Source organism: Cygnus olor, chromosome 9, assembly GCF_009769625.2.
Source record: "Cygnus olor isolate bCygOlo1 chromosome 9, bCygOlo1.pri.v2, whole genome shotgun sequence".
Lineage (NCBI taxonomy): Eukaryota > Metazoa > Chordata > Aves > Anseriformes > Anatidae > Cygnus > Cygnus olor.
In genome coordinates, this window is record NC_049177.1 from 10,324,484 (window position 1) to 10,337,319 (window position 12,836).

General features: G+C 56.4%; 1 protein-coding gene and 1 long non-coding RNA gene across 4 annotated transcripts in view; both read left to right on the forward strand.

Annotated features, from left to right (window-relative positions):
- Nucleotides 1-1,263: 1,263 nt before the first annotated feature.
- LOC121074734 lies at nt 1,264-6,838 on the forward strand. The gene is made up of 3 exons (XR_005822508.1): nt 1,264-1,365; nt 1,822-2,051; nt 2,723-6,838. It is a non-coding gene; the product is annotated as an uncharacterized LOC121074734 (long non-coding RNA).
- Nucleotides 6,839-8,278: 1,440 nt separating this feature from the next.
- The window catches only part of EPHB1 (EPH receptor B1), a 52,101-nt gene continuing 47,543 nt past the window's right edge, over nt 8,279-12,836 (forward strand). For 2 of the 3 annotated variants that reach the window (XR_005822419.1, XM_040566879.1), the window contains exon 1: nt 8,283-8,434. Coding sequence is in view for 2 of the 3 variants with exons in the window: in XM_040566879.1 (XP_040422813.1) it covers nt 8,377-8,434 (58 nt within the window). In the remaining variant the exon portion in view is untranslated. Of the gene's footprint in view, nt 8,435-12,836 lie in introns of all 3 variants that reach the window. The other variant, XM_040566880.1, reaches the window with a different exon arrangement.

Sequence of the window (12,836 nt, forward strand, 5' to 3'; positions counted from 1 at the left end):
TGGCTCAAGGTACACCCGAGGTAGGCGATATGGTTACATATGTTTTAAGAGACATAGGTGAAGAAAGGGGGGAAAAAGCTCGGAATATCTGCTTACATTAGTAGCATTAAACGTGAAGGGGGACTCTCCCCCGAGCAGAATGGTTTTCTCAACACCCCCTTCTCAGAAACTGTGGCTCTTGTCTGGTGGAGATTTTATAGCTAATTTTTTCCTAATATCCTCCATAATACCCAGGCAGGTTTATTATTATTATTATTATTATTTTTCCCCAGAAGGCTATTTCTGGTTTATTCAGGAGAGAGCCTTGACCTTTCTAATTAAATAGGCAGCATGTCACTTCCTGGGAGACACAGAAGGTACTTTGCTAGACCAAGCATCATCTTTTGTGTTTTATCAACATCTCTCTGCTGCAGTGATGAACAACCTCCTTTTTCATGCTGAGCTGTAGCACACATGAATTATCTCCTCTGCCCAATTACCCTGGTATTTTCTATCAATTTCTACCAGATGACAAACAACTGGAAAACATATTTGGAAAAAAATACATGCAACTCATTACTGATGTTTGTGTGAAAGTGGATGTGGTAGTAATGGACTCTCCTGGAGTGACAATGAGCCTGGGGTGACCGAACCATCCTTCCTGAGACACCATAAGAGTGGGGCTGGGCACTGGGAACACTGGGTTCCTCAGAAACACTGTCTGCAGATGGGCATCTGGTCATGGTCACCTGGAGCTAGAGCTAAAGGATCCAAATGGTCATTTAGAGGCAAGATCACGAAAGTTCTCATTGGGCTTATTCTTCCCAACCCAAGAGTCCAGGATGCCATGGGAAGAGCTGGATGCTCTACAGCATAGTCCTGGAATAAGCTATGGGATGATCCGATGACAGAGTTGGCAACAGAAGCAGTATACTGGTGACTTAGGGAAACTGCCAAGGAAACTGTCTCTTGTGTTTGAGATGGTCTGTGCATGTCTGCTGCTGGTGGGACACCAGCGGTGTCGGCAGCAGGGGCCAAGCAGTGCAGCTGTGCTGAGACGCCTGCGTTCGGAGTCATCCCGTTGTTTCAGTGGGCCCTTCTCTGAACCGCGCCTACCAAACACGATCCCAAGTGCCCCTGAGGTAAGAGCCTAGTGCTTGTCAGGACTGAATGAGCTGCCACAAAGCCAACAGGAGGCGGGTAAAGTTAATTAGGGTGTGTCAGGCCTCATTTCCCTACATAAGAGTCCTCCAGGACCAGGGCTGATGCAAAGGAAGCCTCATGCCCCCCTCAGTGCATGACAGAAAGCTGGCAGGAAGCACGTGCCCCAGGGGAGGCAGGACTTCCCTCCACATGTACACTCAAATTGTGGCCAAGAACCAGAAGGTAACTTTGCTGCTGCCTCCGAAGAGATGCTTGGCCAGACCCCTAGGTCGAAGCCAGCAGGCTTCTGCACTGGCACGTTGCTCTGCCAGCACCAGGAGGAAGTGGAACCCTCCTGGTTCCCATCACCCTTCCAAAAGGTGGTGGGAGATGGGCCTGATGGGCTGCCTCTGATGGGCATCTCTAACTTTTCAGAGAGCTGGCAGGATGCTGGGGCAGCCTAAGCAACACTGGCAGTGCTGAAGTGTGTCCTCTGTGCTCCGGGGGACAAAAAGTGCTCAGGGGAGACTTTGCTGTTCGGGACGGAATGCGCTTACCTGTGGGACTGGGCTGCTGGGGTTGTCCTGTTGCTGGTCTCACCTCCACCTGGGCTGTTGGAAATAGGAGGAGACATTGTTAGGCTATTTCCTGGAGCTGCTGGTCCAAAATCACACTAGGTTTTTCCTTCTGCTTGCATAGTTTGGGGATGCTGAGCATTCATTGATCAGCATGATGAGATGGGCCTGGTGAGGTGCACAGCACCTTGCTGTGAGGAGCAGACAGATTTGTGACAAAGAAGTGGCAAAAAAAGGGAAGAAAGCACAGCCAACGCCAGCGCATCAGAGCAAGTATTGGAGCCAGACCCAGAGGGTTAAAGCAACCCAGAAAGCCTGAGAGGGTCCCTCAGGACATCTCCCAAGTGGACTCAGGTAATGAATTTTCACTTCTGTACTTTCATTATCATTGTTCTTAGCTGGAGATTTACCATTTGTCCCCTGCCAGCTCTGCTGCACATTATTTGTGTCATTGAGATGGTGGCAAGGACGGTGCTGCTCATGCAGCTTTTCTGCTGGGCGCGTGATGGGCTCTGCTTCTGGGGCAGAGCCTGAGCAGGAGGGCTGCAGCCCCTGGGGCTGTGCTCAGCTCTGCTTCTCCTTGCCCAGAACAGTGGGAGGGTGCCCGTGCTGCTCCCACCAAATGCATGCCTCGTGTTTAAGGGCAAGAGTGGACGAGCCTGGGTTCAGCACACCCAAAGTCAGTGGGAAAGGAGCGTTGGCCGGCAAGATAGTGTTGTCTTTTTTTTTTTTTTTTTTTTCCCCAGAAATATTTTGTTGCATCCTATAAAGTATCTACACCTTTTCAGAGAGGTGAAGAGGAGAGCAAATTCAGATTGCAGTGTTGCACTGCACGCAGGTGGCAGCACTTTTTGGTACCATGGCATTGGTTCCAGTCAAAAGCCCTTCCTCATTGTTTATGCTATTTATTAGTACACTGTTTCTGTAATTTTCTTGGAAACTACAGGACTGGGGAGGCAATGCTGGGTCAGTCCCGTATTGCTCCCTGGTACAATTTCTTTTGGAGTTTATCCTCTCCCCTTCAGTGAGATCAGCGAAAGTGATTTCCTTTTTCCTGAGCACCCCGGAGCAGAAGAGGGATGGCAGTGTGCTCCGTGCACTGGTGCTGTGCCTGAGGTTCACGCTTCGTGCCAGCACCTCCCCACCTCCTGCCAGCACAGCTCCCGCAGGTGACTTACTGAGGTCGGTGGATTTGTCTTCCCCTTCATTCCAGCAGCAGCGGCACAGCCTGCAAGGACAACACAGCCGTCACCTTGCGGCCCAGGAGGGCACCTCTTGCTCTCCTGACCCGCGTCCCCATCCACCTTAGGGTTCCCAAGGAAAGGAAGACCCAACCAGACCCAATCCCATGGCACTGTACAGCTGCGGAAATGAGGAGCGGTCCCTGTTCAAGCGTCTTCATTGCCCTAGAAGTATTGGTTTTGATAAGTGCTCCTGAAGCTGGCATGGTAAGGGTGGCTGCACCCAAGGGTGTTGAGCACCCTGAGTCTGGAGCTCATCTGCCCCAGCACTCTGGGGTGCCGTGGGTGCACGTGCCAGCACGCCGACGGCTCGCTGGCTTGTTGGAAAGCTTCGCGCTCCGTTCCGAAGCCGCTGCTAGCCTGTCCCAATTGGTGGCCAAATGTCAGCGGATTCAAATCGCTCGCAGCACTTCGGCAGCCAGCTCCGTGCTCTTTCCATCAGCACTGGCTCAGATGACAGGGCATGCTACCGACCCCCCGAGTATTATTATCGTTATTTATTTGTGTCGTGGCAGTGCCTAGGAACATCCCCGCTGTGGACCAGAGGCCCTTCATGCCCTGCACTACCGCAGAGCAGGTCATGCCACGAGCACTGCTGCGCACTGTGAGCACCCAGCGCTGCTGCAGCGGCCAGCAATGGGATGGCTGGGTGAAAGCAACAGGTCTGCAATCAAGTGTAATGGGAAGGAATCTTTTCCCTGGGTTTTGCTCTGCAAGACCAACTGTCTCAATTAGCTGGCTCCCCTTACAGTGTTTTTCAACTGTACAGAGACGAGCCAAGGACACATGAACGTAACGTGATCTAGGAAGATTCCCCGAGTGCCAGGAAGTTGGGGCCGCTCACCCAGCCACTGCGCTGCCTTTCTCTTTATGGATGTGCGCTGGCTCCCCTCTGAAGCTGCGAGAAGAGTGCTTAGGGCTTGCTCGTGCTCGCAGCTCTTCACATGAATGCTGCAGTAACTGGGCTGCCCATGGCTGGTCTCTTCCCTGGGGCTCTTTGCAAGACTCCGCTCTCCCACCCCAACTCCGCAGGGACCATGGGTCATTCTCCTTCCCAGTGCCCACCAGCTGCAGGAGGACTGTCTGGGCACAGACGTGCTGCCCTTGGCTCCACTCTGCCGCCTTCTGCCCCCTGTGCCTCATCCCCCCCTGTTTAGGGACAAACAGCAGCAATGGATGCTCCCCGGGACCTGTGGGCAGCAGGGCAAAACAAGGCTGCATCAGCAACCACCAGAAGAACAGGTAATTATTTGGTGATAACGAGGCTTCGGGCTATTTGCACGAGGTCCTGCTGGTGGCTCTGGTCCCTTTGCCTTCAGCTTTGCTCTCCCTGCTGGTGACTGCCCACGTCCCCCAGCCTGGTGCCTGTGCTGAAGAGGGATCACCACCACGCGCGGCAGGCAGGGACACCGTGAGCCACCGGCGGTGCCCAGGGCAGGCTGGTGACCTGCTCAGGACCCTGCTGCGAGGCAGGGAGCGCTGCCTTCGCCCCCCTGGCGTGGTGCCCTGCCCAGGTGGCACGGCAAAATCATGTGAGGCGAGGAGCTGGGGGCTGACAGCATCCCCCGGCCAAGTCATCATGACCATCTGCTCCGCACCATGCCAGGCTGATGGCTGTTGCAAAGAGCGTGCGTGCCGCAGAGTGCTGGGGATCTGGCAGTAACAGGATCTGAAGGGCTTCGGAGAGGCGCTGACTCTGTCTTTTCAGCTCTGCCTTATGTATATTTATCTGCGTGTACAAATAGAGAGGGCGGGACGGTTGGGTTTCGCTCAGCTGTGCTGGGGCGGGATGGCCGAGCGGGTTGCTGAGGATGAAGCTCCCGGTGCCCCGTCCCTCTCCTGTCTGCCCCAGCCCTGTGCCCTGCCCTGTGCTGTGGGAAGCGTAGGGAGGGTGAGGCAGGGGGTTGGGCAGCCAATGCCTCGGTCAGAAACGTGACTTTTATCTAAAACGCACACCTTGGCGATGCAGAAAAAAGGCAGGAAAGGGCTTTAATTCGGTGCTGTGCCTTAGTCATCAAATACCTGACTCCACAGTTTGATTTCAGCCGAGCAAATTAATGCAGGCTGATGCAAGGTTTTCTCTCAAATCGGTTTTGATTTTTTCAGGAAAACGTGCTATCAAAGGTGGAAACTTGGCAAAAGGATGGAATGGGGACTGTGTGTGTATGGTGCACTGAGGGGCTCAGTGCAGCACGCGGCTGGGCTTGGGGCTGTCTGTTAGGAAATTTTCTAATGTTCTGTCTTTGAGCTTTAGTCCTCTTGTTTCTTTTAACTTATGAAAAGTGTAAGGCTGTTCCTAGCTCTGCCGAGAGCTTTCCTTTGTGAGGCTGCCCGGACAAACTTTGGGGACCTGCTCAGTGCTGGCTCTGGCCAGCCTAAGCCGACGTTAATTCCAACTGAGATTCAAAGGCTTTCACGAACAGACTTAAAGCCCAAGGTCGCTGCAACACATCAGCATTGAAAAGAACCACTTAAAAATAAGTTGTGATAGCTGAATGGGATGCTCTCTGGCTGACCAAGCCCTGGGCACCTTGACTGGCTGTGACCTTGTGCTGATCTCCACGTGTCCCCACTTGATCAGTTTCCTTCCCTCCAGGTCACGTTTGCGAAGCAATCCCCTTCCCCTTGCTCCCTGCACCAGTTAATGAGCCACCAGCTCGGGTTTTAGTTGAGAAATGGGCTCCTAGTGCTTTTGGACTGAGGTGAGCTTGGATACATCACCTTTACGGTTTGGACACTGAAAGTCAAACAAAAAGAAACCTAAACCCATCTGACTTAAAGGTCACGAGACTTGGTGTCATGGTATTTGGGGGTCTCGTGATTTTTAAATGTTAATGCTGCAAGCCCCGAGCCTGGAAATTCACTGCCAGTAGTTATCAGCGGTGACTTGGAGGCTCAAGTTGTTTCTAACCTGCTTCAGCAGAGGCTTGATGACAGAAAATGACCTGTGATCACGGCCTTCTGTACAAGGCCCATTACAAAGTACAAAACTGGAGAATTTCCCACACCCAGAGAAGCCCCTCGAGCTGCTGCCTGTGTCCTGCAGGGCGAAGGGGCTTGTCCGGGACCTTGGGGCTGGGCTCAGAGCTGCGTTTCCCCCATCCCTTGATTTCCTGAGCCTGCCCCTCTCCCCCCTTCCCAGCCCCAAATCTGATACACGCATATACGAAACGCATATGGATAAAATATACATATTTTGAAACACCCCAGGAAATAATTAACGGGGGGATACTACGAAAGGCCAGCCCCATGCCAGTGCCTGCTGATGGATGGAGCAAACCCCTGGGCATGTTGTTGTGGCCGACCTGCCCCCGGAGGGCTGCGGTGCACGGGGTCGCCTCGCTGCCCGCCGTGCTTCCTCCCCGGCAGCAATCACCGAGGGCATCAATTAGTCGGGAAAGGCAACGCTCAACAACTCAGTTTCTTAGTAACGCAGGCAAACGATTCGATGCTGCCATACATGGCTCAAACAAGGCGAATTTGTTTCCTGCACCTGCATGCAGAGGGGCAGGCGCTCAGTGGTGCAAACCCGTCCATTAATCCGCGGGGCTGCGGGGCTGCGGGGAGCACCGGCTCCTGCTCGTGGGGTGCCTGCCCGCATGGTGCGAGCCCTGTGCTGCCATTAGCACCTGATTAATTCCCGTGCTTTTAAGGAAATGAAGCCACGCAGAAATCTGCCACCAGTAACAAATTACGCGGTGCTGGTGCCGCCAATTAATGCTTCGGGAAAAAGTACTCTGCCTCAGACGCGGAGTGCTTTTCTGCCCTGAGTGAGTTTGTTGCTGACAGCAAACCAAGACCGCTGTCCTGCCCTGAAGCTGCTAAACCGGCATTCAGACACCATCCAGAGCGGCAAAGGGGAAAAGCTCTTCAAAACGGGGATTTTTTTGGCAGCCTGCCGTGCCCGCCCTGCTCGCCGTTACCTCCTTGCCCAGGTGGAGCAGAAGCTCCTGATGTTCCCCATGCAGGTTGGGTGCGAAGGAGACCTTGCTGTGTGCGGAACGGGACAGCGTATGGCCGGAGGAGGAAGCAGGAGCAGCACGCACTGACACCGGGCTGATCTTTGCACCGTGAACCCAAGTGACAGTGCCTTTGCGGGGAAGGTTGGCTTACCTGGCCAGGCGTGGTACCAACGCACAGGGCAAGGTGTTGTTTTTTTTTTTTTTTTCTTTTTTTCTGCTGCCACGAGCACTGAAGATGCGTGTGGCCGCACCAGGAAATGCTGAGGTGCACGACCAGGGTGCGGGACGGGGCAGCGGTGCCGCAGGGCGGTGGCACCCACTATCTGCAGGGAGGGGACGGTCACATACCTGGGCTGTGCCTGGCTTTAATGCCCTCGGGCTCTCAACTCGCCAGGCTTGGCTCAGAACCAGCCAGGATTCTGCTGTTTGTGCTTTCTTTGAATGCCACCAGCTCTCGCCTGGGGAAGACACATCAGCCGGCCTCGTGCCTGCTTGGCAGGTGGGCAGGGGCATCGTGCACTGCCCCCGGGGTGAGCCCGGCGATGCGCCCAGCTGCCCGGGGCTCCGTCTGTCCCGGTCGGTGCCCAGAGACGAACTCCAGGACGGGGAAACAACGGGACTTACCGGGAAGGGAGCTGGGGCCGGTCTGCCCCACCCCACGGAGCTGCCGGGCAGCCGGGAAGGAGAAGGCACGGCTCCTCAGGGCTTCCCCGGGGCTACGTCGGGGCTTCCCCGGGGCTTCCTCATGGCTCCCCACGGCTGTCTCACGTCTCCCCCATGACTTCCCCACGGCTCCCTGCGTCTTCCCCGTGGCTACCCGGTGTCTCCCCGTGACTGCCCCGCACCTCCCCGTGTCCCCTCTCCTCCCCACGCTCCCCCAGGCGTCCCCGTGCCTCGCACCCTCCCCCACCTCCTCCCCGCCTGTCCCGGCGTGGGTTGGGGCCGCCTCCAGTACCGCACACTCCCCGAAAGTGACGTCACACCCAGTGACGCCACGCCCGTCTCGCGACGTCACGCCCCCGCTCGTGACGTCACGCCCCCCCCCCCCCCCCGTGACGCGGCGCCGCCGTCACTCCCTCCCCGCCCGCGGCCCCGCCTCCGACCGCCGGGGGGCGCCCTCGGCCTTCGGACGGCCGCGGCGGGGGCGCGGCCGGCGGGCGGCGGGCGGGGCGCGGCGATTGGCGGGCGGGCGGCGGGGGCGTGGCCGGCGGGCGGGCGGCGGGGGCGTGCGGCGGCGGCGTGGCCGCGCGTCCCACTCGCGGCTGCGATGTGAGCCGGGCGGGCGGCGCGGTCCCGCGGCTCGGCTCGGCGCGGCCCGGCCCGGCCCGGCCCGGCGCGGCCCGGCCCGGCCCGGCCCGGCTGCCTCCCGCCGCCCATGCCCGCCCGCCGCCGGCGGCGCCCGACGCCTGCGGAGCCCCGCGCGGTGCCCGCGGAAGGCCGAGGCGGAGCGGCGGGGGACGCCGGCCCGGGGGGGCGATGGCTGCGGGTCTGGTGGCGCTGCTCTGCCTGGCCGCCGCCGCGGCCGCCGTGGAAGGTGAGGCTGGGGGCGACGCGGGGGGACGGGGGTCGGGGCGGCCGCTGTCCCGTTGCCGGCGGGGGGTGGTGGCGGGGAAGCTCCGGTGCCCGCTTTCCCCCGGTAATCGGGGAGCAGCCACCGGGATGCTCGGCGCTGAGCCCCCTCTCCGCCGTCGCCGTGCTCGGTGCGGGGAAAAAAAAAGAAAGCGCTGAGGAAGCTCCCCCCGGCTTCTGGCCGTCCCGGGGGGGACGAGCCGCCCGCCGCGCCGTGCCGCGCCCCCCGTAACCTGTTGAGGAGCGCCGCGGGTCCCGCGGAGCGCAGCCCGGCAGCGGCAGGGCGGCCGCGCTCGGTCCCTGCCTCCCGAGCCTCGTTACCCGGCCCTGGGACGTGCCCCCGGCGCTGCCAGCAGCTTGCCCTCCGTGCACCTTGCGGGCTGGCGGCGCCCGGCTCGCCCGCTTGTGCCCGAGCATCCTCGCAGCGTGGCAGCGCTTTGCCACGCGTGGCTTCGCCGCCCACGTTCCGCCGGGCGCCCGGCTGCTCCCCCTTCGCGTTTCGGGTGCTCCCGGGAGCGAAGCGGTGCCAGGAGCCAGCGCTCTGCCTCTCCGTGCCCCGCTATCGCTCGGGGAGCGCTGGCGTGCTGGGCGTCAGCTGAACCCGCTGCGATCGCCCGGAGCGTGGCAGGCTGGCGGCACACCTCGTAACTCTGCGGCTGCAGGGGTTTTGGGGTGTCGGCAGGTCAGCCGAGAGACAGAGCCGGCCCTGGTTCGTCTGCCTACCTGCTCGCCTGCCTGTCGGCTTCCTTGTGCACGGAGCGAGCCCGGAGAGCTGGCGTAGCTCTGCTTTGGCTGCTCCGTGCACTTATCTGCTGCCTGCCTGCCTGCCCGGAGAGGACCGGGGACGAGGGTTTGGTGCCGGGGTGATGTGCCGGAGCTGGTTCCTGCAGCCTGTAAGCCCCGTGGGCATCCTCCCCTCCTCGGCTCGGGGCATGCACATCTGGTGCTCGCGTCAGTCGGGTTTCCCCTGCTTCCACCTAACACTGCCGCGGTGAGCAGGGCGAGAGCCACCTCCACGGGGGCTGTTCCTGCTGCTGTGCCCAGAGCAGAGCCAGAGCTAAGTCTCGAGATGTTGCAAGCCCTGGTCTTCTGTGCCAGCCCGTAGCCATCCCTTTATTTATTTATTTTTTGCACAATCTGGAAAAAGGAAACCTAAGGGGAAGAACCGGAGTGCTGGCATGACGAGTGAGCCCAGATCTCATCAGCCTGGAGGGAGAGCGTTTTGTTAAGTCATGGGAAACGGGCCCTCGCCCGCAGATGCCTGTGCTGCTTTTTTTGACTAATTGCTGGTATCACTGACTCATTATTCCTCGTCTCGGTTGCCTTCCTGTTTCCCGCGTGCTTCGAGACTCGGGGATGTAGGCGATGGGAGGACGAAGTTTCGGCGGCCCTCCGTCACTTCCCACCAAACGCGCCGGGCGCACAGCAAACCCATCTCGCTGGCACTGCTCCTGCGGCTGAATTTCATCTTGCTTTTTTTCCTTAAGATGCAGGTCTTTTTTTTTTCTTGCCTTAATTAAGGCTTTGAATTTCAATTTCCCTGAATGCAGCGCAGCGTGCTGAAAGTTGAATAACTTACAGTGCTCTAGTGGCCTGTTAGAGGTGAAAACAAGTGCCGGTAGTGATGGAAAGATCAGAAAAGCAGCACTGGAGGGGGAAAGCCTGTGAGCTGGGCTGCCGTCACTGGTATTTCTGTGCCGCTGAAGATGCTCTTGGAGCAGCTCATGCAAAGAAAGGCCATGGAGGAGCTGTAGAAGGGCAGGTGTGGAGGATGTGAGGTCTGGGCTACGCTGTTTCTGCCCGCGCTGCAGTTGGTACCCAGCTGAACTCAGGAGCTGCGGACTCATGGGGTGCCCTCAGGAGGATGCTGCAGCGCTCCGTCCTCTCTAAACACATGCAGCGGCAGAGTGGTCACTTAACAGCGCGGCGAGGCTGAGTAAATAGTTTGGGGGGGGGGGGGGGGGGGGGGGAAGTGTTTTCCCCAAGTATTCATTAGGATTTGAAATTTAACCTTGCTTGCTTTCTGCAAATATTCAAGCCATCGAGCTTTACACGCACGAATACTTGCACAAGGAAAACGTTAAGCTGGGATGTTTGCTGCGGTGTGGAGTGGCACGTTCTGGGCTGCGGCGCTGGAAACCCAGAGCCTGTGCGGCGGGGCTGATGCAGGGACCTTGTGTTGTAGGAACCGGGGTGCCTGTGGAGCTGTGGCTGCCAGCCATGGCGTGTTTTTTGGGGTGTTTTCTGTCACCAGGCGTTTTTCCAGCAAGTCGCATGATGAGAAATGGTGAGAAAAATGGGATGTGCATTTGTAAAAGCCAAAAGCCCTGCGCTTTATCTATTTATTTCTCGTAACTTTTGAATTATTAAAGTGCGTTCAGCGGAGATTAACTCGCTCTGCTCAATATTTATTATTGTTTCATTTCAGTGGAAGTTGGGACTCATAGAGCTGTGATAAATGGCCTGAAAGATTCTGCAGTTTCCTTACAGTGAATCTAAATATCCCTGTACACTTTGCTGAAAAAGCTGAACTGTAATTTCCTACAGTAATGCCGCTTAGTGAATTATAACCATGTGTGTCGGGGTGTGTGTGTCTGCTCTTCCTCCCAGCCCTTTGCTGGGGGAATACCACTGACCCCAGAAAACCTCGCAAAACCTGGCACCCGCTGGCCTGGCAGTCAGAGCGTGGTCCCTGCTCCGCAGGATGGGTGGCAGCCGTGCCCTGTGAGCATCCCCGGCCAGGTCCAGAGGGAGAAACCCAGCCCGCTTATAGCGAGTGTCGTCCCTCCTCTGAATAATTGAAGAGCCTTCCTGTTGAATATTTAATTACAATAATATTTGGTTAGCAGGGATTGTTGGTCTCCTTTTGTGCAACTGAGAGTTGTTGTGAGAAAACAACCAGTTAAAAAAAAAAAAAGCTGTTGTCTATGATCATTGATTTTATTTTTCTTTATAACTAATCAGTTATTCAGTCGAAATTGGTTAATTAGCTCAATTTCATTAAGGCTCTTTGGCATTTAAACTCGATGTTTCTAAATAATTATAGTTTTGCCCACTAAACCTGCAGCCCGGTGTGACCTAATTGCTGTTACCGCGGCCTGCCTGTAATGAGTTGCTGCTGGGCCGGAGGAGATGACGGTTCAAAGGGAAGGGGCCTGCACCCCAGCACCACTCCAGCAGGAGCAGGGAAGGTTTGGATTGGATATGGGGAAGAATTCCTTCGTGGAGAGGGTGTCCAAGCATTGGAATGGGCTTCTTGGGGAAGGGGTGGAGTCCCCATCCCTGGAGGCGGGGGGTGCAACGTGCAGATGTGGCCCTGAGGGATGTGCTTGAGCAATGAGACTTGGAAGGTCCGCTTGATGGTTGGATTTGATGATCTTGAAGGTCTTTTCCAACCTAGATGGTTCTATGATCATATTGCTTCAGGACTGCTGCTTTGAGCTTCAGCCTAAAGGGAAGGAGCAGGGCTGGATTCGGGGATGCTCCTTGGGGGGATGTTCCCTCTGGCATCCCTGCATGTCTTTGGGGCGGGTGAGAGGTGATGGCAAGCTCCGTCCATCCAAGAGAATGGTTTCGGATAACAATTGTGAATTGCTTGTATTCGTTAATAAGCAGGCAGATTCCTTTCAAGGGCTTTGCGAAGTAGAGGGTGAAAAAAGTATTAAGGTTTTTTATTTATTTACTTATATATTTTGATTTGGAAATAACTATGCTGAGTAATTAGGGACTAGGAAGGCCTCAGGTATGTGCTTGTTAGCGCAGTGAAAGAAGCGTTTAATATCTGGGGAGGCATCCAGGCAGCATCGCTGGTATTCAGAACTGATTAAGCTATAATTTATGTTGCAGTGAGGCAAAGTGGTTGCTGGGAATAGGCAAGAGGCTGCGGAAATCCTCGCTTTCAGGCCATTTCCTTGCATCTGAGGTGGGGGCTTTGTCACAACTTGAATTGTTTAATATTGCACTCCTGCTTTCTCCCAGTTATGGAGTCCTGTTCCTGTCAAAACCAAACCGCTGACGTCCCAGACACCCAGGTTTTGGTTACTCAAACCCAACCAACTCTTCCTTGGGTTGCTTTGAGGTTTTGGTGTCTGTATCCAGCTCTGTTTCTGTTTATTTCCTTACTTGGGCCTCCATGTGTGAGTCACGCCCCTCTGCCAGAAACACGTTTTGTGTCAGCCCCCTTCCTGTTGGTGCCAAATCCTGCACCTCAGGTGGAGGCATTGGGATGGGGAATGGTGAGGACTGAAGTTTTATAGAGTTTTTTAGTATTTTATTTTTATTTTGCAGTCAGATGCAGGGCTTTGATTACTGGAGGCCTCCACTTGCTTCAGCCAAGGCCTAGCCACAGGGGCTGATCCGACTCATTA